Consider the following 27,818-nt stretch of genomic DNA (forward strand, 5'->3'; position numbering starts at 1 on the left):
TACAAGTCGGAATGAGTCCATTGAACCCGGGGTTTAAAAAATCCAAGTTTCAACTTACTTGCGCTCAAATATACTTTTATTAGAAAGGAAAATTGTACATGAACTAACATGGGTGTTAATTATCTACCTGGTCGAAAAATGTGAACCATCCTTTTTAATATTTCAGTGAGAATATGATGAAATAGCTGAAATTACAGAGGAGCTGTGGGTTAATTTATATCTATAATTATATTTCTTTTAGTTTTTGTTTAGTCCGAGCAGTTCAACTGGTGTACAAACTTCGAATATCATTAATATTTCAACGATGTAAACTAATACAAAATTAATGGGAAACCGGATAGTTTTTCTTTGATTTATGTATTTTGTTTGTACATTTTGTGTAGAACAAATATTTGCCTTTATTAACTTTTCAGGTGGAAAAGGGCTAATACTATTTGTAAATAATTTCAGGTATTCATTTAAAATTGCGAGGGCGTGGTTTGAGATATTTCCAATACAAAATGGCACGCCTCTCCAATAACATAATTGCCGTTGACTGATGACTACTTATAAACAAATTTAATTTGTCAAAGCTGGAAGACAAGATTTTAATATTCGTTGATAGAGATTTAATTTTAGCTTATAATTTCATTAATACCTTTTGATCCGATAAGTTAATCACCGGCAAAACTGGGCGGGAATTAAATGACCTGTCGACATAATAATTTTATGATTTTATGAATGGATTTCTAAACCGGCGCAGTGTTAAATGGATTACAACATTTTTTTTTATGAATGAAAACGAATGCACGTGGGGTTTCTTACCAAATGTATATAAATAAGCTTGGAAAACAGAAACAAATTTTCCTTGGCTTATTTAAGTGATATATTTCGAGATTATCTCAAGCGAAACTCTGTAAATGTACATTTCACAAATAATGGAATATTTGACGATTTTACTTATATCTGTATTAGACTTGTCTTTTGGAATTATGAACCATTATACCAATCGACGGAAAGATATCTGTGAACCGATTCAGATACCAATGTGTCAGCATATGAAGTATAATATGACCAGAATGCCGAATCTTCTTCATCACAGCTCGCAAGAAAATGCCAGATTACAAATCGAACAGTTCAAAGAATTAGTCGATCAGAAATGTAGTGAAGTACTTTTGTTCTATTTGTGTGCAATGTATGCACCTATTTGTACTGTAAACTTTCAGACAGAGCCGATTCCACCATGCCGTAGTGTTTGTGAAGAGGCGCGAGCGGGATGTGAACTTGTTTTAAATGAGCATAATATTTCATGGCCGGACTATTTAGATTGTTCAACCCTACCACGCTATGACAGAGGGGTGTGTGTTAGACCTGCTGCCATCGTTCCTTCCTTAGGAGACAACCATTACAGTAAGTTGATTTATTATTTAGAAAAAAAGATGATAAAATGGATTTTGATACTACTTGAAAATGAATATATGTATATTCGAAACTGATTCTTAATCAGTAATTTAGAAAATGGAGAATTCCATATACAGAGTATTTATTGATAAAATATTTTCATTAAAAAAATAATCAGGACACCGAATATGCAATCGTATGGTCAATGTAAAAAAGATAACTGTCATATATTTCATGTATACAATAACCACGACAAAAATTGTATTATAGTAAATATAAAATAGCCGAATTGATTTACAAAACAATAAAAAAAAAAACACTAAAAAAAATCACTACCCATTGGTTACCTACAAAAAAGGTATTTATGCAAAAAAAAAATAAAAATACAAAAATAGAATAGTAATTTAGTTCTTGGTTGTAAATAGAAAGACAATTTTTATCTTTCAAGCTGGATGACGATGAAAATTGCAATTTTTAAAAAGTTCCTCATAAAACTAAAATCCAGAATTCCCAATTGACACCCGTCACACATGAAGGAATGAGACAAAGACAATGAGAAGGAAAAATCATGAATATGTTGTCCTATTCCTTGAAATTAAAACATTGTTACATATGTATCTACTACCAAGGAGAAAAAATATTGACAAAATTGACACTTAATTTTCTAACTTTTTAGAGACAAGGAAACGTCATAGTTTTTTAAAAGATATATATCTACAGCAACTATCAAGAATTGTACTTCTGTTTTTTTTTTTCACCATGCATCGGCAAAAAGAAACAATATTTCAGCTGTGCAAAGTGTCAAAAAAACGCTATTAGTCACTGTAATGTAAAAAAGGAAAAAAAGATGGAATAAATTAGTTCATTTTTAAAGTTGAGAACAAGTTGACGGAAATAGCTTTCAACTGTAACGTCTTGCATTTCCGATGATGAACTTAAAAATTGTACCTGCCTTCATCTTCAACGTGAGAGAAAAAAAAAAAACAGTAACGATAATAAACACTAATGCCTAATTTGGATATGTTATGATTTATACCTTCCTAGTCGCTGCACGCTGCACTATGCATGTGGTATGCTTAACTTATCTTTCAAGTGTGAATGGACGGCGAATTACTGGTAGATTAGTTGGAATTTGTTTGTTGTTTTAGATGAAATAAATATCAAAAGGGTAACTGGAGGGCCAATAACAGCTTTAAAGCAGGATGGCCGTTGCTTTTGATTGATTGTCGAGTTAAGACCTTACACGCGCTTTACTTTTCTAAACATCAATGGGCTTAGGATCAGATGAATTTTAAATCGCAAATATTTACCAAATGACATTGTTTATAAGTAATATCTCTATCATCCAAACTACCAAGTTCAGTTCAAACGTTGCTTTTCACGCCAATATGTAGAAACAAACAAAAATACCTCCGTAGCTCCAAGATTACAGAAAAGGGACTCGTTTGAAATAGAGGTACACACTGTCGCTGAAAGATGACAAATTAGTCTACCACGTGCCGTTTGCTTTAAATTTTCATTACTTTCTTCAGAATAGATTAAAAGCTGAACATATCCCATGTAATAATAAATGTGGTATTCGCTCTAAATACGGGAATTAGAACGAAATTATATTTTAAAACGAAGATACAAGCTTTCTTTTCAAAGAAAATCTAGGGGGTCTTTTTTCAAAAAAATTAAAGATAGCAGGCGACTTTGATGTTGCTCGCTATAGGTTCATAATAAAAGAGTTAAAGATAGAAATGATAATAACTATCTGAATAAAAACTTAATTAAATCCAAGATTTTAGTAACTGAAAAATGGACATAAATCCGAAATCAGAACACCTGTAGATGATGTGACGGAAATTCTCTTTAATTTTTAAGGTTCGCCGTCGGATGTTTTTGTCTGATTAATGACAGCTAGCTTAACTTCCCACAGACTTAAAATCGTGTTTGGTTTAGTAGTTAAATATCGTATCCGTTCCCAAGTCAAGCCAAGACAACTTGTTATATGGTTTTAAAAAAGTCTCCTAGGAGGAATTTATACATCATATAAAGTAATAACACATGAAATAGCGGAGTTACATTGACACTTTGATTTGTCATTTTCATACGTTCGTTATATTCACATTATTATTTGTTCTTTTTTTTTTGGGGGGGGGGTGGGGGGAGACTGTAATACCTTTATATGTTACTTTTTCTTATTATTATCACCTCAGGTACTTGAGGTCGGGATTTTTTTTTTTGATTTTTTTTGTTAAAAAGAAAAAAATATGAAATCATGCGTTATAACAGCAAATATTGCACCAGTGATAATGATAAGTTCTGTATGCGATACATGTAACAACACTATTGGCCTTATGGTAATAAAACAAGGTAACAACTTTTTTTTCAGAAGGAAAGCCTAGACTCAACTATAACCACAGCCAAAACAATAAAATAACAAATTTTGATTTAGAAAAGGAAAAATACGAAGGTATGTACTACTGCAGATGTCAAATAAACCCTGCTTTTTCTATTCACATGGTAAGGATTCATGATTGTCATAAAGGAGTTGTGAACGTTTTGTTATTGTTTTTGTGCAAGTTTGGAAATTGTTTTTTTTTGTGTGCAATTTTAGAAGTTATTTTTTAGCTTTTGAAGTAAAGGATTGGGACCGTCTGGTCTGAAGAAGTGTACGAAAACCATGGCTTTCTTTAATATTATTTAATATATAAGCTTTGCTCATGGGAAATAAGGACTTGTGGGAAATCTCAATTTCGATGTTATTGTCCCTGGGCTAGGTTAGCGGATCAATTACACGAGTCCTGGATGTAAGGACGGTCTTTAGAACAGTTAGCGACAGATCAACTAATAAGCCGTCTTCGGAGGTGCCTTGTATTTATGACGACATCTCTTTCATTATTATACTAAATTGACCTCTTTTAAAAGAAAACCCTTTAACTGGTACAGTTAAATAGATACAGGAGCAGATGTCAAGTGGAATATAATTTGTACCCAACCATTTTACACCTAACAGCGTATTATTACGAGAAATAAACCTTTTATCACTGTTGGTTAATGATAATGTAAGAATTGTGATAATGTCTTCGCCAAAAACTTGTCCCTTTCATCTCATTATTACGGATTAGACAGGGTTAAGCATTTGTCGGAAAACTTCATTCATATGCATACTTTAAGCATAATAATAGGTTATTACTTATTATGTAGCTGTCGACTTTTTCTTTCATTTGACAGTAATATCTTTTTTGTTCTTTACGTACATCCAGTTTAAACGTTCCGTCGGCACCATTTAAAGTAAAAATGTGTGCCAACTGGAAAAAGCCCTGATGTTTGTTGCAAATTATAAAGTTCAGTCGTCTTGCCGAAACACAACTACTTAGATGAAAGGGAAATAGTCGCGAAGTAAAAATTTGGTTAAATTAGATGGGCAAAACTTTGGCATTTTAGATTTTCTAAGGTGCTACATAAATGCCTGGTCCACTTTGGCCAAGGATTTATATTTAACTCCTTGCTTTGGTACATTCTAGAGGCCTTTATGCAACACACATTTAATTTTTTAAAACACGTTTTACAATTTTGTATCTAGATAACACTTCACTTTGACTTGTAGAGAAACCTCAGAACGTGATGTTCAGCATTCGCGATTCAAAATTTGTGTTGTAAATCAAATATAAGATTGTCTTCAACAAGACACCCCCACACACAATCATTTTATCAATAATGAAATAGGGGACTACAGAGTAAATCTTAATCAGTTATACGTTGACTGAGAAGAACTGTGTACAATCGCTAACTAGAAAAATACTACTAGGAAAATTTCAGGGTGATATGTCACAGGAGATAATAATTTCAGATTGATATGTTGAAGGAGGTGGAATTTATGCGGCCTCCGGTGTCACAATACAGTGAGATGTATAACAACTTACTACATGCATGGTTTAGTAGCTTGTCCTGATAAACCCAGATCTCAACGCCGATGTTTAAAACCCATGTACATGTAATATTATATGATGTTAACGTGGAAGATGTCTCACTTGCATTCATTTCTAATGACATTAGCGATATATCAACCCCGTGCAGGTCCGGGTGTCAAAAGAATAGGCCTGCAGCAGCGCTAAGTTTGTCGTAAAAGGCGACTAAATAGTGCTCAGAATCGTAGCCGGGGGCTAGGCGCTCTGCCCACAGAGCAACTGGGTCGTGGGCCCCAGGTGGTGGAATGGGGGTACCCACGGCGTGTTACGTGCTGGGGTTGTCAGGCTACAATACGGAAAACCTGACCGCAAACCATATTTGTGCATCGTGTTGGCAAAGATACCACGTTCCTTGCACGTTAAAGAACCCTACTGTGGTATTCTCCCGGAGTAGAAACCATAGGGCTCTGCCATAGGAGGCTAAATTGCCCGACCCTACCCACCTCTCCCTATTTCCAGTGGCAATCAAAATTTGTCGACCCCATTATCCTTTTGTTCCATCCCATTTTTCATTTCATCATCATTTCATGTTCATTTTATCATCCATTTCATGTCCATCGCCTGAATATAGCTGAAATATTGCTGCTCGGGCGTTAAACCCCAACAAACAAACAAGCGACATATCTAATAGATATTTTCGTATGTATATTTTGACTGAGATTAAAGGACGTTTCCGACACTATTGTTGACAAACCTTGTGTATTTACACAATAACTAAATTATGATGAAGCTGGTTGAAATGAACTATTGGACTATCCTCGTTTTAATTATCCACTTCAAAGATTTAAGAAATGTTAATAAATTTTTCGTCATAGGAAAGTAAATTAATTAATACGACTATTATTCATTTTATAACGAGAATTGACGAGAGAGGGCATAAAAGTTCCTTGTTTAAGAAGTTAAAAAGAATATATTACAACGTATATCACATAAATTGTTTTCAGCTGATGAAAATTTGAAATAAAAGAATCACTTTCCTTGTCTTGCTCATAACATTTCATAATAAAAGGAGAGTTTCTCCCGCGTCCGACTATAAGTGTACACCGCAAAATTTTACACGTTATATAAAAATTTGAAATTAAAATTCATTAGTTATTATAACTAATTATGACATTTGAATTTTTGAATTGAAATTTTATATATTAGACATATTGCCATTTATTGCTAAACAGTAGCAAATGCATACTACTTATTGTGTCATCAAAATATTGTATACCATAAGTTAACATATTGTCATTTACAGAGTGTCGATGCAATAGAAGGAACAGACTGAAAAGGAAGGCATACAGAAGAGGAAAATATCATTTCTGTACGTATACTTCATATATGAATCAAAAGCTTCATTTAGTTACATCGTGGACTTAATTGGTCTTATCAAACTTCTTTACAACATATATGTGGCATGAATTAATTTCTATACTGTTGCCACCGTGATTCCACTATCGGAGACGATTCAAGATTTTATCCCATCTTTGTTTAATTCTTCTTTCAAAAGGCACGCACCTGAAACCATAAAAAAACAAATTGTGTTTTTGTGCTTACACTCCCCATCTTGGATAATTACCTAATTAGCTGACCTAGCCTAAAGGGCCTTGTTAGCTTTTGTCATCATTTAACGTTCGTCGTCGTCGCTGTCAAACCTTTTCACAGAATTTCATTAAACTTGGTCACAATCATCCTGTGAATGACCACTCCCATTATTATTCGTTATGGTCCCTTACCGAAAACATTGTCATCATTACTAAATATAGAATATAGGGGTCTCACCATATGTTTCGGCTTATATTTAAAAAACCGTAACTGATACATGAAAGGTAATACTTCTCAGACTCTTGCCTTGATGATATCTAACTATCCCGAATATTGCAAGTTTCAAGTTGAATTACCGATTTATGAGTTATTGCCCCTTTCATGCAATTTTTACAAATTTGTTGCCATTTTTATAATTTACTTGAAAATGTATAGCAGCTAGCGTGACAATTCCAACTGTATGAACAATAAAAGACAAGCTCCACCGATGGTACATTTTTTCCTTCAATTCTAATTAGTATTGAAATATCTATTATTGATACAAATTGCAGATAAAATCATTGAATTTTCATGGAGTGGTCTCCCCTGGAAATGCACTTTTGACGATTTTTTTCCAGTTTTTTTTACTGTCATCCAGAAATATTTCACTAATATTTTGATTAGAAATACAAAATGATATAAAGAGTTGAATATGGCAATACTTTCAATACTGAACAGGTGAGCAAGTCAGGATCTTGTGGGCTCCTTGTTTTAGAATTTAGTCCGGTTCCTTAGACATTTAATCGTGGAATGTTTATTTCAGCCATGTTTGAATCAGTACCAGAAAGACTAATCAGGTCAAACTGCCACCAGTGTTTCTTCTTTTACATTATATGGGTTTCCTCAACATTTTATTACAATATTCTTTGTGTCCCCATCCTTGGCTGACGCTTAACAAGGTTACATAATTTTTCTTCTGTATAAAACTGTTGGAATTCGCACTAGTTTGTTGACACAGATTTATGGATTCTCTTGTCAAATAATCTGTCAACATTTCTATAGTATCTGGCGAGCTCGAAGTAAATATTAATTCGAAGTCAGGCTGGACATCATATAAATTTGGTTTTCGTATTTCCGTATTGACTCTGGGTAAATAACACATACTTATTAAACCTATGTTTATAATTATGATAATAATGTAAATTTTCGACAAGATCAAAGGATATCAAAATTATTTCTATCAACAAGTTCGATAAATATTTAGAATTTGACCAGACTTTTATCATATTGATTACTTTAATTCATATAGATATTGACCGTGACCACAATTTATTTTAGAACATTACGTTGGGTATTTAGTTGCTCTGATATTATAACATGTTGGGCACAACAGCATATGATATTTTATTAGGTAAAGATTTGATCTTTTCTTTATTTCCCTGTTTCCTGTGGTAATATATGAAGGGCAATAACAAAAATATCAAACTGATAAACTCTAGGCAGTAGTCAAAAGATTGGTTAAAAAGGAAATGAGAAAACGGAAAGTTGAAAACAACAGGGATGGGCCTGACTTGGTACGGTATTTTCAATCGAAATGGTGGGATAGACCAACTTTTATCACGTGCTAAACCTCCTGCTTCCAACACGGTTAATTATTTCCATGTTATGTTTAGAATTTCTTTCGAAAATATTTACTGAAGGGATATTGTCTTTCCATCTAAATAGTTGTGGTCTGTCATCTTATTGTACCTACCAAATCGTCTGTCCGTCTGTTCGTTGTTCTTATAATTCTCGTTTAAGATATAGTTTACTATTACTGGGACCTCCCACTCTTTTAATTCAATTGAATATGACATACATGGATAAACACAACATTAATATAACAGTACTTCCACCACCGTGATCGTATGGAGTTCACAGAAATGCAGACCTTAGAACTTTATGATAAACATAGCACAGTATTTAGAAGAACTTCTCAGTAATGGAAATCAATTCAATGATATCAACCATTAATAGTGGGTGTAACAACCTCATCTCTGATGGGAATATTGAATATGGCAGAAAAAAAAAACAAGTAAGACCACATTCAAATTACGTTGTACACTTAATAACTAATACATCTATGTCATCAGTGCTTCGGTGTACAAAGACCTCTTTAAAAGCACCAAGATTCCATGAACCAAAGTTACGCCCTACATTTTACAATGTCGGGTTCGAATATCAGTAATAACTTTGGTAGTAAATATTTTCTTCCAATCCTTCATATAGAATTCGACACATGATACATATCCAAACCAAATAAAAGCTGAACAAAAAATCTGTTATTAGATGTACAAAAAAGGAAATTACTAGCAATTTATCTAAGTAAGTAAAGAGAATTCTGCTGACTAATTTGGCTGTTTTCTTTGATAAATTTGTAAAACAGAAAATATCTTTTTGTTAATACGTTTTAGTCACAAAATACAAAATGTAATATGTTTTATCCTTGCAAACAGCCTTTGATGGGGTCCTCTTAATTGTTTTCTCACATTCCAATTGCGCGATGTATTCAGTAAAAATAATCTTTAATTTGGTACTACTAGATACATAATTTATTTCACTGTATAAGAACTCTGGCTACATAAGATACAAATGAGATATGATATTTGTAAGGTGTTCATGTGCGTTTTGTTAAATTACATCTCGGGTTCAACAAGTCCGTCCTATTTTCTACAATCGGTCGCATCAACAGGGTAACAATTCTAACCTGTATGCGAATATTTGGCGACAAGATGAAAGTTGATAAAAATTCGTTTGATCTCTCTGGCGTAAATAACCCACCTAGATGACCAATTGATCGAATACACAAACAGGTTTCATTAGGTTAATCATGATATCAGATTGAACGTTTTGTTTGCACGAAATCGGATTATCCCATTGAAAATATGTATTAGTATGTATAGAAAGTGTTAGCTGTACTTCAAACGAATTCTGATTTATTCTTTGATCCGAAATCTGAGTGTGATATCGGACAAATTGGTCCAAAATGACATTTACCCATGGGATTGGTCAACCCTAGTTCTGAATTTCGGTCTCCACTATTTGGGGGACAATGAAACATACCAAAATGTGTAAATTCATTTTATTGCACAACAATAGTAGGGTCCATGCACTGATTCAATACCACATATACAGGGGGTCCCGTGGTTTGATGGGGGTCTTTATTTGTAGTGTTATTTTTTGTCGTTGTTTCTAGCTAGAGATGAAGGGTCTTAATTCTGTTCTCCATATCCATTTTAAACGTGACAGACAACACGTGTTAGTAATATCGCACTTGATTCACAATCATCCTTAACTAACTTCAGCCTATAACCACTTGAACCAGTATAGCAGGGGTAGATCTAGAAATTATGAAAAAGGGGTTAAAAATAGGAGGTTTCAGGCTATTATTTGCTCATTTTTACCCCGAAAATTCTGCGCGAAATTAACAAAATTTTCAAACAAAAAAGGGGGTCCGACCTCCGGAACCCTCTCCTTTGATCCGCCACTGAGTGTAGCCATATTAATTAGCAATGTATGTTCCTATAATGATCTTATAAATAACAGTTGGAAACGATTGTCATGTAATGGAAAACTACCTTACTCTAACAATAATTATTATAAACCATTAATCATAATAAAAAACAAAATCAATTTTTATTGATTGTTGTATTATTAATTTGATAGTGAAGATACTTGTTACTACAAATTTATTATCCTGACCTTATGTCAAAAGTTATGGAATGCTAATTATAAAAGGATATAAATTCTACTTACAAATCACTTCAAAGAGATACACAATTATGATTTTAATTTCTCCGCGGTTTATATGGATCGTTTTTTGTCAATTTGATGGACATATTACAAAGTTCAATTCCATAAAACTCAAGATTTGCATTGTTTAATTCCAATCAAAAGCTATTTAAAAAGATAAAAGACGAATTTTTTCCCTTTTTAACAATTTCAAAAGTTGATTGTACGACGGACCGACATGTTGTTTGTGTACTCTAGTTTGGCAAGAGTTTATTCTTACCAGACATTCTTAACAAAACAAGCGCTAAGTAACAGATTTCTTTAAATTATTTTGTGTATGTATGCTTTTGAATTAGATCTTTCCTGACGTAAATGTTTAAGTAAAGCTTTTAACTTGTGAATAAAGATCGCGTCTATTTTACATGTATCACAAGGACAAATTCATTATTTCATACTTTTTTCATTGTCTAGAGTTACCAACACTCCCAATTATCTATGGGGCGTACAAAATAACAAAATAAAAATTGCACTTATAATTATCAAAATATCGAAGCCATATCACCTGTTTATGCATGAATATTACAGGTTTACAGTATACATACATATGTACCTATCCCTTGCGAAAATATACATTAAAAAGAGGCACGGAGCTAGTAAAAATTGGTACTTTTCATGGGACTTCACAATTTCAAGAGCTTCACCTCTGCAATCCGGTTTCAGAACACTCGGAACAGTTCATAATATCCAGAAGCTTCTCGAATAAAGAGACCTTGAATTACAGTTGTGGAGGTCCAGAAATATTTGAATACAATTATTATTTTAGGAACACAAGAAGTCAGATGTTGGAGGTCCAGAAATGGATGAGTAACTCCTAAAATTGTTCTGTAGGAGTTCATAAAAACTGAGGACCTCCAAAAATATTCAATATATTACTCGCATAATTCATAAGATCTGAATTGGTATATATGTCCACTTTAATGTTCATTATTATATATTATAAATTTACAAAAAAAAAAAAAACCAAAAAACAAAAATGAAAATTCCATCGTTTACTTTATTTACAGCGATCCGAGGAGTAGTAAAGGGCCAAGCTATCGCAAATACTATCAACACCGTCACCAGGGTAACGGTCGTCAAAGTATATCGCAAGTCCAGGGTTCCAATAAAAGAAGGGTCTAACATTGAACTATGGACTAATTCAACGTGTGTGTGCCCTGAGCTTATGAAAAGAAAGGAATACCTTATCGTTGGATATGAAGACTTAGCAACAAAGAGGCTTCTGTTTTTAGACAATTGTTTATCGGTGAAATGGAAAAATAAGCTTGATAAACGCATCAGGGTAAGTTTCTGAAAATATAAAATAGAGAAATGAAATTAGTGCGAAATAAACACAATATGCTGCGATAATTATATTTAATTAGAGATATAGTTTGGCTGTTATAATGACAGACATGGAGGTCAGTTTACTCCAGCAGAGGTCAATTGAGCCTATTGAATTTCAAAAGAATGTATTTGTTATATAAAATTGCATTACAACAATGAAACATTTTTGTAACTGCTTTTAAATTTTGAGTGAAGTAATATTTATCTAATGAAATAACACAACATTTAAAAAATACTGGTCAAATTACATCTCAGTTAAGTTAGTTCCTGAAAGACTTTCGGCTTGTAGCCCACCCTGAAGAAATCGCAGGGCACACTGCCCTGAAGTAGTGTAAATGTATAAGATATTGAGTGTATATTCCTGTTCTACATCAAGCAACTGATGCAGATACTGCAAATATTTACACTTTGGAATAGCAATGCAATAAACACCAGTGTAATCAAACGCACCCTTGAGGAACATGTAGACACCGTAATTCATAGGTTAATTATGTTATTTGGAGATATTACTTAAGAGCATTTAAAAAGATATAAGTAGACCACCAGTTGGAATGAAATAATTGGTTGTTTTATTTTTATAAAGTTAGACAGAGTAAATTAGAATGAAAGACTCGTGTATCATAAAAATGATTGATCGGGAAAAAAAGGATGAAAATTTATTGAATGTAAACAGAAAGCTTTAAACATATATGGTTAACATAATCACTAATGAAATCTATGTAATGTAGAAATTGTTTTTTTTTTCTTACGTAACTAAACACTTGATGACTTCAGTATACCAGTAATGATATATATCAATATCAGCAGAAATTATTTCATTTAATTATTAATTATTTGTCTCAGTGAAGGAGATCTAACTTTTTTACAATGAAAATCTCTAATGAGTATGTACTATAGTGAATGCATTTAAGGTGTCAGTGGTTGATCCAGGGCGTGGTGGGTTGGGGGGGGGCATGGGCTCCAGGATCAAAATCTGAGTGTACTCTTTTCTGATAATAGTGATATGCCAAAGTACGAAGGCTGGCTGAGTATCAGTATGATTTTCAATATTTACCACTGGATAACTTTTGTCCAGCAGATAAATCTTTAGAACAACTCCATCATGCGTGGTCACTCTCACAGTAATGCATCAGTATCATTTCATGTTAAGAAGAATTTTGTTTGTACATTTTTTCAGAATTGGGAAAGGAAAATTGCAAGGAGTAGACGGAATAAGAGATGTAGACGAAAAAAAGGGAAAAAAAATTGTAGAAGAATTCGCAAGAAAAATTTGAAGAGAAACAAAACAAAACATTACAGAGTAAATAAAGTCATAAGGTAAATACTGTATTTATAGATCTCAATTCAAAACAAATGATTATATTCTGGAAAAAAAAAAACGTTCCTGAAAAAGCACCTTTATGGTATCAACAAATTGACTCTTAACTTCAACAAAGCATGACATAAAAAAACTTCATGACATGAATCATTAGCATTAAACTTTTTCACGTTCTTATTCACAAAGCACTAATACAAGTCACTTTAAATTTTAAATATGTTACAAAATAATCCCAATTAGATGATTCCATTCTTAACCATCAAACAGTATTATTCAATAACAAATGTTTTGTTTTTATTCCAGTGATAACTCATTGTTACCAAGGCATACGCCATGACCCAGAAATCCAGATACAGACATTATGTATATATAATGTGGTCACATGACTGTGATATATGTATATATTGTGAATATGATTGGTTAATTTATGATCATGTAAATCAGGCCAATGATACAGTTCTACTGTCTCATAATAACATTATTTCCTGGTGGTTAGTTCTGTTACTTGAAGATAAACACTTCACTGTTCAAGTGTCTGTATGTCTGTTTGTCTACAATACTGATTAATTTATTGATGATAAGACTAATGGTGGAGCGGTTTCTACCAACTATTGAAAAACCCATAAAAATGGAACCCATCTGATGAATTTTACTACCTTAAGGAAGAAAGAATTAGGAATTTAATAATTGGGAAGTCAGTAAGTCCAATCGGTGGACATTCTGGTTCTGTTGTTTAATTTTTTCTCTTTTCTATTTTGTTAAACTCAGTTTAATAATGTGTTTTATATTCTGTTTTTTTTTCATTGCATCATATCTATGTTTTACATTGGTAAAGTGCAGTTTTACATACCAAAGAATATACAAACTGTCAGTTATGAATTCATCTTTTTTAATTTATGAATAGTTTAAGTTTTTATAGCGTGAACTTGGTTTCCTGTTTGTTTACAGCAAAGCTGTAGGAAAGGAATGGAAGTGGATGTTTGGTTGAGTGATTTATTAAAGGACTAGGTACACTATATACTTATTTATTGCCTCGCTCAATGAGATGCAGTTACATTGCAATATAAGAGACCCTATTACATAAGAATTAAGTCAGAAGTAGTTAAAAATTCAAGATTTTGCAAACTAAAGCTAAATTTGGATAAAATATTTTTTTTTTAAACTGTGATACTTGCACTTACCTAGAACTGCCAAATATTCATGATTGGAGACAAAGTTAATAAATATTCTAAACAACATAAGAAGATAACATAGGTTAACATTAGTTAATGTTAAAACATTGATTTACTGGTGTTTTGTGCCCACAAATCATGGTCCAATATTACACTAGACACTTTCTGTTTATGGTTCACCATGTTCTTTCAGCAATAGAAAAATTGCTTTGACTTTTTTCAAACATAATTTTCGCAAACATTAGGGGGGCCAAGTTACCACAACTTTTTAAGCAGACTAATAATGTACCTGTATAGCAATAGGCTACAAATATTGTAGTTTTTTTCCATTTTATCATTTAAAATATATATAACTACAAGTTTAGGACTTGCATTTTCAACATGATTGAGAAAAACCTTAAAATCGTTTTTTTTTTATTTATGAAATACTAATGTCAATGCTGTAAACTTAGTGCTTTATTGTACATATATAATTTTGGTGCTATTGAAAAATGGTATTGTTTTCCAGGATTTCATGTGCCTGGTAGGTTTCGCTAATAATATTTAACCTGGTACTAATTGGATTTTTGTATGATACTGCTTTTAAAAAAGTTAAAAAAATACCAAGAAAGCAAATCTTTGGTTATTGTTTCAAATCATACTTCTGGATAAAATTGGTTGTTTCCAGTTTTATTTAAGTGAATACTTCAAAAAGCTCTGTAATCGTTTTATTGTAGTTAATAGTGAAAAACAGTATTGTTTAATAATACTTCTAAAAAAAAAAACCAGTGCAAGTACTTAGATGATTTCTTGGTAAAAATAGGCCATAAAATCATTAAAAGTTTTTTTTTTTCAAAAGCTTTTTTGCTATAGTACATGATGTCTCAGATATTAAGATGACACCATAACTGTTCTTACATACTGTTGTTACATTATTATATATGTTATCTTATGTGAATCATAATGTTCAAAGGTCATTCAAACTGTTTCATCTGTACTAAATACATTGTTATTGCTTTTTTGTCCTTTTGAATATAACATTTAATAAAATTATTTGTTTCATTTTGTTACTTTTATTTTTACTATGATGACAATGGCAGTTTTTAATGTCCTTGACAACTCTCATGAGTCTCACATGGACACTTTTTGTTTATATGTAAAATCACCAACCTAATAATGCCTTTCACATATATGTTACAAAGTATAAAAAAATATTTTAACAAGCAAATAAAATTTGATGTACGTTAATATAAAAACATAGTAGGAATTTCAATATAAATACATACATGGGAAAATCACTTGAATCTATTAAAAAAAAAAGATCCTTCTAAAGGGGAGATAAATAGTGGGGAAATGTTTCATAGAAAAGTCATGGGAATAAGTTTTTGGAAAATACATGAAAATATTAAAATGCCAAATATGATTGACTAAGCACAAGTGGTTCACATCAAACTGACTAATTAGAAAACTAAACATGAAAATCTTAAATGTTAAACTTGAAACTTTTAAGTCAATAGACTGTAACTGTTGGGGTGTATGCATATAATGGATATAGAACTGTGCTGTGGTGATGCTAATGCAACTGCAGGTCTCAGTATCGTATTAATTTTCCCATAGACTTCTATAGTCAAGTGCATATTTTTAAGATTTTTTAAAAAATATGTAAATTGATTCAATAAAACTTCCACTTATGTAGCATTTCTAAGGACATATGAAAAAATAATTTCCCGCAAAGAAATTAGGGTGAGTCCACGCAGATCGGACAGAAAAGTAGTCTTGAACTATAAATAGCCATTTTCCCTACTTTCACATTCGTTTTGCACTCACCAAACCAACCTTTTCAGTGGAACATTTTTATGTTATTATGTTAGATTTTATTTTAAAAAAGTTCTTCATCGTACAGTGTGATGTTTGCTCTATTCTATAAGTCTGTTCATATCTTTTGACAAAACATTAGTTTGTAGAGAGGCAAAAAGAAAATGCACAATATTTTTATAGCATCCATGTTTTGACGTATACCTGCTCAGGGATATGCAATACGATACTGGTACCTATTACTAATAAACATTTCAATATAATCATAAAAGTTGTTCTTTTTCTGTTAGAGTATTCATTTTCATACTGAAAATTCAGAATATCATTGCCCTGCTACAAACATGAGTTTTTTGTTAAAATTTTTATATAGGTACCTTATTCCAGGCATAAGACTTAATATCCCAATGTTTGCCAGAAAATATTACTTTTGATGAAAAGCTGCTGCATTAGTCAAACTAAGGAAATTTGTGGTTTATTCTGACATAGTAGATACATAAGCTGTACTGTGATAGGACAGTGGTTAGATATTCTTGATTAAATAATGTTAGTCTTTAAGAAAGAGAGGAGTGTGTATGGACAATTTTAGACTTTATAACTGATATTTTCTTATGTGAACTTTTGATTAAATTAATATGTATAAGGGGTAAAACAACTATACAAAACATGAAAACAGGTACAAAATATTTCCAAATACATAATGAAATTCTAATGGGGACAGATGATAAAACAAATTAATATTAACCACATACTTGTACAAATCAAAAAGGTGTTACATGTACATATGACATACCCATATACATAAACAACCATCAAGATGACAAAGGTGCATGAGGAAAATGGTAGTTGTACATGTTCATTTATAATTAAGAGGGTAACATCAATAAATAAATGACAAATTAAAAGAGAGGAAATAAACATAATGAATAAATCATAACATAGACATGAACAGGGAGTTTGACTAATACATAGTTGTTTTACATAATCGTTAGTATATATAAGGGGATAGGGAACTTAGAAAAAAGGACTAAGAAGGAACTTATTAAAGAGAGAATTTAAGAGATTTAAGTTCAAGAGGGTTCGCCCTCAAGAAGGGAGTCTTCTGACTCTTTCTCTCTTCTTATTGTTTGTACGTTGCTGTTGTATTGTGATTGCTGAATAATAAAAGAACCAGTCGTACGTCAGCTTATTGATCACGGCCATGGAAGGTAATAGGAACAGATCTTCACCCTGTTATAGTACTATGAGTTCCAAATCATTATTTAATCCCCACTTGTGAGTTCCATATATGGAAATATTAATTTCCAAACCTCCTTTTTCGTCTTCAACACAAGGGAGCCTCTTGTTTAAAGTAAAGTATATGTACCTGTACAACCAGCTGTTCTAAACTATATGGTCACTTCAATTATAATAAATCCAGAAAAAATGATACCAATATCATAGTTTTAAAAAAATATAGCTTTTCATATGCAGAAAATACAGATTTTAAGCCATTTTGGTACCCCAGGCAGATACAAATGGACCTCAATGTGACAGGAAAAGGATTTTTTCTTTAAAACAGATAGCTATAATGTAAGAAAATTAGTTTACTGGTATAAATATCATAATAACATTTGTCTGTTTTAGATACTTTATGAAAAAATTCAGTTTTTATATGAAAAAAAACACCATTATTTTTCTTGCCGCATTAGAATCTGTCCATTTGAAGCACTAAAAAATTAGCTGTTGACTTATGTGACATTTCTGTGTTTAAATCAATCACACAGTTATATGGCACCTCATTTTAGCTATTTATTTGAAAGAAAAAAAAAAAGAAAAAAAAAAATTCATTTTTTCATATATAAGAGGCAATGTATGGAAAATGACTATTTTCAAGTCCTAACCACATACTTAAAATGTGTTGTAACTTGAAAACTATCCTTTATGAAGGAGTATTACTTGCTTCAGGTTACCTGAATATAGATATGCTCATCATAAATAGTCAAGATAATAATTTTGTTGAACTGATATCCTACAAAATCATGAAAACAAAATGCATTTCCAAATTTGGTAAAGATTAACCATAAATGCAAAAAAAACAGAGCTACCATAAAAAAAAACAGGTTCAAAAGTTGGCTAATTCATCTTAAAAGTGTTACCTGCATTGGGGTACTACTTTTTCAGCTGGTAAAGACCACTTGCTGAATATCCAACTTTACTTGAAAAACTGGCATACTAGGTCTCAGTATCGTATTAATTTTCCCATAGACTTCTATAGTCAAGTGCACATTTTTAGGATTTTTTTTAAAAACATGTAAATTGATTCATTAAAACTTCCACTTATGTCGTATTTCTAAAGACATGTGAAAAAATTATTTTCCGCAAAGAAAATAGGATGAGCGAGTCCACAAAAATCAGACAGAAAAGTAGTCTTGAACTATAAATTGCCATTTTCCCTACTTTCACTTTCATTTTGCACTCATCAAACCAACCTTTTCAGTGGAACATTTTTATGTTATTATGTTAGATTTTATTTTAAAAAAGTTCTTCATCTTACAGTGTGATGTTTGCTCTATTCTATAAGTCATTGTTCGTATCTTTTGACAAAACATTAGTTTGTAGAGAAGCAAAAAGAAAATTGCACAATATTTTTATAGCATCCATGTTTTGACGTACACCCGCTCAGGGATATGCAATACGATACTGGTACCTGCATACCAAATATGATTGACCCGGCATAAGTGGTTCATATCTAACTGACCTACTAGTAATCAGAAAACTTAACATGAAAATCGTAATGTTAATGCAGAAAAATTCTTTGAAAATCAAACTTACATCAGAGTTAACATTTAAGGTTTTTTTTTAAAAATTTTTAACTAGGTTATGTGAAATAACCAACTTTGTGGCAGTTTATGCTTCATGAACCGCAAAGCGGTTTATGAACAAGCGTAGACTGCTGCAAAGTTGGTTATGCAGCATAACTTGGTCAAAAATTTATAACAATCCTTACAATTTAATTTCTAATCGATTAGAGTCAAAATTCAGATTTGTCCCTCCATCAAAGCCTTATTTTGTTTATAAATAATTTGAATTGCAATCTGCAGACCGATTGACGCTATTGATGTCACGGTATCAAGTTAGTTTATGTAAAATAGCATACTAAATATCTTGCCCAGATGAGAAATAAACAATCAATTTAGTGTCAGTCTCTGTCAAAATCTGGCAGTAGGTGAAACTTGGTATGAAAAAACCCACCATTTTGAATGTTTCATTTGACTAGTTTCACCAACAGAATCAAGGAAAACAGACAAAATTTTCCATATCATGCAGGACAATTGAGTTAAAACTTCATTGAAATGCACTGAAAATGAATATTTCAAGGGCAGATAACTCTGTAAAAAACCTCATTGTTCCAACATTCTATTGAAAAATTTCTGAGCAAATCCAGTGATACAGAGATCAAATAATGGTCTTTTCAAATTGATAAAGTATCCTTGAGTAGTATTACATTGTCAGATTGGTGGAGTTTTGACATGCATGTTTCTCATTTTTCCCATTTTGCCTGATTCTCACTAACACTTATACTTAAATTATACATACATAAAAAAAACGTAATTATCACTTCTTTGTTCCCTCTACGATAAAGAATCATGGTGTTTTTTCTATTGAAGTCATTGTATAACAATATTTTTATCATTATAAGAAACAGACAATTAAAGAGTATTTTAATCTTATCATTCATTTTATTTGATATACATAATGTTTCTTAATATATAATATTATCTGCATGGAATGCATGGATAGCTTACCATAGCCATCATATCGCAATAATGTATTCAACACATTACATATAGCTTACACTTTACCACAGACCTCCATATTGCAACAGTGTATTCAACACATTACATGTAGCTATGTATACAATTAATCAAGTTTTCTTGTCATTACTTGAGGTAGCAAGCAGATACCAGAATACCAATAAAGAGTATGAAGCTCAATAGTATAAAAAGATTCAAGAATGAAGTTCAACAACTAAGTTAAGGCCACAATAAAAAAAAATTTCTACTCATCCAACCTTGTTAAAATTTTGGGGTGGACGGGCTAATATCATTATAATTTTTTTTTAAAATTTAATTTTGTGAAAAATGCTAAAAATTATAAAGAAATTGACCTAAATTGGACCCAAAAAAGATAATATAATTTCTTGAGGGCCTGAAAAAATCAGGTATGGAGGGATGACAATCAAGAGTTTTTTTTTTGTTATTTTGGACTTAATGGTACATCATTATACATTGCCTCAGCACACATTATACTTTTCATGCAATCATCCTTATCTAAACCTGTAATAATAACCAATCTATCACTTGTACCAATAACACATTTACTGACTGAAATTTTACCTGCTTACAACCTTCAGCATCATTAAAACCAAAGCTGAAACCAAATTTAACCAGAAACACATTTTAATTTTAAAGCCACCTATGAACCTATCTTATGAGAGACTCTTGGTGTTCTTGTAATAAGAGCACTTAATTTTATTATAAATGTTTGTAATTATGAAGGGGAAGCTTGTGCTATTTATATTTTTGTTTATAGAAAAGCTGTGTAATATAGCAGATTAAGATCTCACATACATGTACATATATTATCACATAAATAAAATTCTGTTAAAACAGCATAAGGCATGGTACAAATAAGAAAAAAAAACAAATATACCGTACCATAATCTTAAAATCAATTACTAATTAATTCAAGTACATGTATATATTTTTAGTCAAAAAATGCTTCTAATACTACATGCATATGGTGGGTGTAAAATTTGGCAATTTCTAGGCAAAAATAGCACCTGAAAGTTTTGCAAATACTAATTTTGATGGATGCTTTGTTGTGCAGTAAGTACTTATGGACAGAATTAATATTTTGTGAAACTTATTTTTGGCATCTTTGAACAGACTACTAAAATATGCCAAAATTAGCATACTGTGAAAATTACCACATATACCATATTTGAACATGTTACACAAAATAACCTGGGCATCGTTCCACCAGGTTTACATAGGATTTGTGTGCACGTAAGTCCCATTGGTTTGTTAAGGATTTACATGTACTGTGAAAGTACTTTTATTTGTGGATACCAATTTTCATGGATTAGGAAAGAAACACAAATTTGTGGATTCTTGAAATCGTGGTTTTTGGGGTTTTCAGTATACAAATCAATGAAAATCCCCTTTCATTGGTAACCAAATTTCATGATTTGGGCTACCCATGAAAACCACGAAAATTAGTAACTTACGAACAAAAGTTCTTTCACAGTATTACGAGTGAAACGATACTTTGGTTTGTGGAACTTTACAACTATAAACTGCAAAGTGTAAACAGGCTGAAACCAGGTTATTTCATGAAACATAATTAGAAACAATGCTTATAATTTAATTTCAAATAATTCCTGTTCAAATATTAAGAACTGGTTCACTCTCATAACTTTATAATGCCTGGAAAAGGCAAACTTGGGACAAATCAACATAAATGCACCACAGACTCACAGTACTGCAATCAGGTTATACAAAACATAGTTTGCTCAAAGTGAACCAACCAATCAGAAGACTTGTTACATAATATAAGAATGTGTTGAAACAACATTTTGTTCAATACCCTGCAATTATGAACTGAAAACATCAGAAATTATATTAAACTTTAAATTTTACGTCACTTTTGTTAATATTACTACCTAAAAGTGTAACTGAATTTATACAGATCATGCACCCTTTACTGAAGTTGTAAAATACAGAACAAGAGATCAGAATCATTAAGGGGTCATGAACTTGTTTAAGGACAAAGAAAGATTTCTGGTACTTGTGATCCCTTTTTAATTTAAAAATAAACCAAGATTAAAGAAAAGAAAAAGAAATACAAAAGTGAAATTGCATTCAAAAGGCATATACTATTAGAATGATGAAAAACCATTTACTTATCCGCTTGCACTTCAGTTATCCAAACAATTCTTTAACATTACTATAAATTCAAATTCATTGAAAAATCTGTGTGAACTAGATATGTGTGGGCGTACTGGAGTGTGTTTTAAGTGAAAGAATCATACCTTATCTACCAGTACTTTTCAAACTTCAGTATTTATGTTCTACAATTAACTACAAAAGCTGTGAGCATTTTCATTAAATTAATAACCCCCCCTTCAAATAGCATTTGGATCAAAATCTAAAATAGGTGTTAAATGAGAATACATAATCAAGATTATATGAATGTTTAACTGAATTCCATTCAGTGGTGTAGGAGGAATAGACAACAGATGGGGGTTCCCTCTGTGTACAGGAAGGAAGTATAGATGGAAGGATAGCTGGAAGGATGGATAGACACTCCTATCACTGTATACCCCACTTACATAATGAATAATTTAAAACAGAATTTTACATTTGCATCATCAATTTGCATTACACTTGAGCCAATTTTATCTTTCACTCATGCTGATTTTTTTCTGTCACTTGTGCCGATTTTCTTTAGTTTACAGGTAAATAACAGTGAAATAAAGATTTTGAACAGGATAAGTCAAGCTCTATTATCTGTACATAGCACTAAAATCTGACCATGTTGTCACAATGAAGTTTCTGATAAATATCAGCACAAACTTAACAAACTACATGATATATCACCCACTGAACACACATATCCAGTATACCTTCTTATTATATAGTAAAGTACATGTATTTATAATATTTACATGTAATTACCTGTTTTACCTGTAAATCAGTGTGAAATGAAATATATTAAAATCAGCGCAAGTGAAAAAATGAAATCGTGCAAGAATGGAAATGATAAAATCAGTGTAAATGTCATATGCTCATTTATAAATCACATGAAATTGCTTTTTGGTGATAGATGTTAAAATCACAATTTCAATTTCAAATAACTGTTAATTCAGAAATTACTCTTTGATGTCATTATTTGCAAATGCCTAAGATTCAAATAAAGTTTTGAAATAATTAATTGAATTTTGAACACTTGAAATTATATCCTATTTACTGACAGTAATAAAACATGGCAGTATTTCATGTATTTACAGTTATGATAAGTATACATGAAACATAGCTATAGAATCATACAAACTATACATATCACAGTGATGAATGTATATAATCTCTAAATCATAAACTTCCTTTCACATCTCCTTTCTGTAAAATATTATTATAGGACCAGCCTTCTCCTTCTCTTCTGAAAAACTATAAAGAAAACATACTTTTAATATATTAACAGAAAAATCTATTATCAATAATTCAGATTTATTACAGCCAAATTTATTTAACATTGGGGAATTAGTCTTCCTTTAACTTAATGACCATTGCCTGATGAAATGTCATGAGTAGTTACAGTTAACAATGGGATGTTAATTTCCTATCATTTCATACATACTTTAATCTTAGATATACAGAAGTTTTAAATCTTTTTCTCAATCATTTGAAAAAAAGAACATTTCAGCCACAGGTCTTCTTCAGTTTCTTTTTCAATGTAATTCTCAATGTAATTTAGTTATGAAACACTGACCTTTGTAGGAAACTCAGTATTTGTGTCCTTCCTATGTCTTTCTCCTTCTCTCTGTCTCTCTTCAAGCTGTAAAAAAGGAAATGAATTATACATTATGAAATAATAAACCTCCATGTAGGAATACTGGTAGCAAGATAACCAACAGGTATTTCAACAATTTGTGAATGATCCACAATATCTAAACAATATTATATATGTGCTACAGTACTCAATTCTCAGTGACGTTGCTTTGGTATCAAGAAAAACTCTTTCTTTAAATGACAATAAGATTAAGAACCTTCACAGTATTCAGTAATCAAAAATGTAATAATAACTATTTGAATCATGACAAATAAGTATATCTAAAGTTTACTCTCTCAACAACTGATTAACTGTTCTATAACCTTCTTTCAATAAAGGTACAAAGGCCTATAGCCATGTAGCATCATGCCAAGAACTTACTAATCTCTTGTGTTCAGTGGCAGTATTCACATCATTAATCCGAAGGGCATTAGTAACATGTTGCCACAATCTTCTTGATTCAAAGTCACCTTGCTTGTCAATAGGTCTTACTCGCTTCTTAAAGACATTCAGTGAATTCACATCAATTGTTTTTGATCTTCCCTAAAAATATAACAAACAATTCATGAGCAGAATTACGGGTTCAGAAGGGTCCAGTAGATAAGTACTTAGTCAAAAATAGCCTGATGAAAAATATCCATGACTTTTTTCTCTTATTTGTGGATAACCATTCTATTACAGCAAAATAGGCTGATCAGAAATATAGGAATTTTTTTAACTTGGTACAAACATTACCCAGGGTATCTAAAGGTTGGGGCAAAAAATACCACATGGATGTTACCTGAAGCTTTGTGAAAATATCTATCTATAAAAAAAACTCTATGACATTATTCCACTCACCCTGTACTTTACATGATACTTTTGTCTGTATAATTAAACTCTATGACATTATTCCACTCGCCCTGTACTTTACATGATACTTACGTCTGTATTATTAAACTCTATGACATTATTCCACTTGCTCTGTACATTACATACTACTTATGTCTGTATAATTAATCTCTATGACATTATTCCACTCGCCCTGTACTTTACATAAAACTTACGTCAGTATAATTAAACTCTATGACATTCCACTCGCCCTGTACTTTACATGATATTTACGTCTGAATAATTAATCTCCATGACATTATTTCACTCGCTCTGTACATTACATACTACTTATGCCTGTATAATTAATCTCTATGACATTATTCCACTCGCCCTGTACTTTACATAAAACTTACGTCAGTATAATTAAACTCTATGACATTATTCCACTCGCCCTGTACTTTACATGATATTTACATCTGAATAATTAATCTCTATGACATTATTCCACTTGCCCTGTACTTTACATGATACTTTCGTCTGTATAATTAAACTCTATGACATTATTCCACTCGCCCTGTACTTTACATGATACTAACATCCGTATAATTAATCTCTATGACATTATTCCACTCGCCCTGTACTTTACATGATACTTACGTCCGTATAATTAATCTGTATGACATTATTCCACTCGCCCTGTACTTTACATGATACTTACGTCTGTATTATTAAACTCTATGACATTATTCCACTCGCTCTGTACATTACATACTACTTATGTCTGTATAATTAATCTCTATGACATTATTCCACTCGCCCTGTACTTTACATAAAACTTACGTCAGTATAATTAAACTCTATGACATTCCACTCGCCCTGTACTTTACATGATATTTACGTCTGAATAATTAATCTCCATGACATTATTTCACTCGCTCTGTACATTACATACTACTTATGCCTGTATAATTAATCTCTATGACATTATTCCACTCGCCCTGTACTTTACATAAAACTTACGTCAGTATAATTAAACTCTATGACATTATTCCACTCGCCCTGTACTTTACATGATATTTACATCTGAATAATTAATCTCTATGACATTATTCCACTTGCCCTGTACTTTACATGATACTTTCGTCTGTATAATTAAACTCTATGACATTATTCCACTCGCCCTGTACTTTACATGATACTAACATCCGTATAATTAATCTCTATGACATTATTCCACTCGCCCTGTACTTTACATGATACTAACGTCCGTATAATTAATCTCTATGACATTATTCCACTTGCCCTGTACTTCACATAAAACTTACGTCGGTATAATTAAACTCTATGACATTATTCCATTCTCCCTGTACTTTACATGATACTAACATCCGTATAATTAATCCCTATGACATTATTCCACTCGCCCTGTACTTTACATGATACTTACGTCTGTATAATTAAACTCTATGACATTATTCCACTCGCCCTGTACTTTACATGATACTTACGTCTGTATTATTAAACTCTATGACATTATTCCACTTGCTCTGTACATTACATACTACTTATGTCTGTATAATTAATCTCTATGACATTATTCCACTCGCCCTGTACTTTACATAAAACTTACGTCAGTATAATTAAACTCTATGACATTCCACTTGCCCTGTACTTTACATGATATTTACGTCTGAATAATTAATCTCCATGACATTATTTCACTCGCTCTGTACATTACATACTACTTATGCCTGTATAATTAATCTCTATGACATTATTCCACTCGCCCTGTACTTTACATAAAACTTACGTCAGTATAATTAAACTCTATGACATTATTCCACTCGCCCTGTACTTTACATGATATTTACATCTGAATAATTAATCTCTATGACATTATTCCACTTGCTCTGTACTTTACATGATACTTTCGTCTGTATAATTAAACTCTATGACATTATTCCACTCGCCCTGTACTTTACATGATACTAACATCCGTATAATTAATCTCTATGACATTATTCCACTCGCCCTGTACTTTACATGATACTAACGTCCGTATAATTAATCTCTATGACATTATTCCACTCGCCCTGTACTTTACATGATACTTACGTCTGTATTATTAAACTCTATGACATTATTCCACTTGCTCTGTACATTACATACTACTTATGTCTGTATAATTAATCTCTATGACATTATTCCACTCGCCCTGTACTTTACATAAAACTTACGTCAGTATAATTAAACTCTATGACATTCCACTCGCCCTGTACTTTACATGATATTTACGTCTGAATAATTAATCTCCATGACATTATTTCACTCGCTCTGTACATTACATACTACTTATGCCTGTATAATTAATCTCTATGACATTATTCCACTCGCCCTGTACTTTACATAAAACTTACGTCAGTATAATTAAACTCTATGACATTATTCCACTCGCCCTGTACTTTACATGATATTTACATCTGAATAATTAATCTCTATGACATTATTCCACTTGCCCTGTACTTTACATGATACTTTCGTCTGTATAATTAAACTCTATGACATTATTCCACTCGCCCTGTACTTTACATGATACTAACATCCGTATAATTAATCTCTATGACATTATTCCACTCGCCCTGTACTTTACATGATACTAACGTCCGTATAATTAATCTCTATGACATTATTCCACTTGCCCTGTACTTCACATAAAACTTACGTCGGTATAATTAAACTCTATGACATTATTCCATTCTCCCTGTACTTTACATGATACTAACATCCGTATAATTAATCCCTATGACATTATTCCACTCGCCCTGTACTTTACATAATACTAACGTCCGTATAATTAATCTCTATGACATTATTCCACTTGCCCTGTTCTTTACATAAAACTTACGTCGGTATAATTAAACTCTATGACATTATTCCACTCGCCCTGTACTTTACAGAGTATGTTACTAGTATTGTTGTTCTTTACCTCAGCACTCACTTTGTGAAGTTTACCACCATAAAATGGCTGAAAGGGAGATATGACATAAATTTTATCTCTGCAGAAGTTATTTGGATTTTTTTATTGAGGTGAAAATATGACTAGTATATTAATGAAAAAAAAAGATTAACGGA

At 31.7% G+C, this 27,818-nt stretch overlaps 2 protein-coding genes across 3 annotated transcripts in view; one reads left to right on the forward strand and one right to left on the reverse strand.

Annotated features, from left to right (window-relative positions):
- Positions 1-553: 553 nt before the first annotated feature.
- On the forward strand, positions 554-17,459 carry LOC148609281 (secreted frizzled-related protein 3-like). Its single transcript, XM_088540823.1, has 6 exons — positions 554-1,389; positions 3,758-3,838; positions 6,580-6,645; positions 11,681-11,955; positions 13,177-13,316; positions 13,621-17,459. The coding sequence occupies exons 1-6, from the start codon at positions 900-902 to the stop codon at positions 13,652-13,654; spliced, it is 1,086 nt and encodes a 361-aa protein (XP_088396949.1). The 5' UTR covers positions 554-899; the 3' UTR covers positions 13,655-17,459.
- Positions 17,460-19,982: 2,523 nt separating this feature from the next.
- Positions 19,983-27,818, reverse strand: part of LOC148609282 (oxysterol-binding protein-related protein 11-like) — a 31,649-nt gene continuing 23,813 nt past the window's right edge. For both annotated transcript variants that reach the window (XM_088540821.1, XM_088540822.1), the window contains exons 19-22: positions 27,592-27,711; positions 24,255-24,416; positions 23,814-23,879; positions 19,983-23,491 (exon numbers count right to left, since the gene is read on the reverse strand). In XM_088540821.1, the coding sequence (XP_088396947.1) occupies positions 23,417-23,491; positions 23,814-23,879; positions 24,255-24,416; positions 27,592-27,711 (423 nt within the window). In that variant the 3' untranslated portion in view covers positions 19,983-23,416. The remainder of the gene's footprint in view (positions 23,492-23,813; positions 23,880-24,254; positions 24,417-27,591; positions 27,712-27,818) is intronic.

Source organism: Perna viridis, chromosome 8 (assembly GCF_037379345.1).
Source record: "Perna viridis isolate PV_CMFRI_1.1 ecotype Kerala chromosome 8, ASM3737934v1, whole genome shotgun sequence".
Lineage (NCBI taxonomy): Eukaryota > Metazoa > Mollusca > Bivalvia > Mytilida > Mytilidae > Perna > Perna viridis.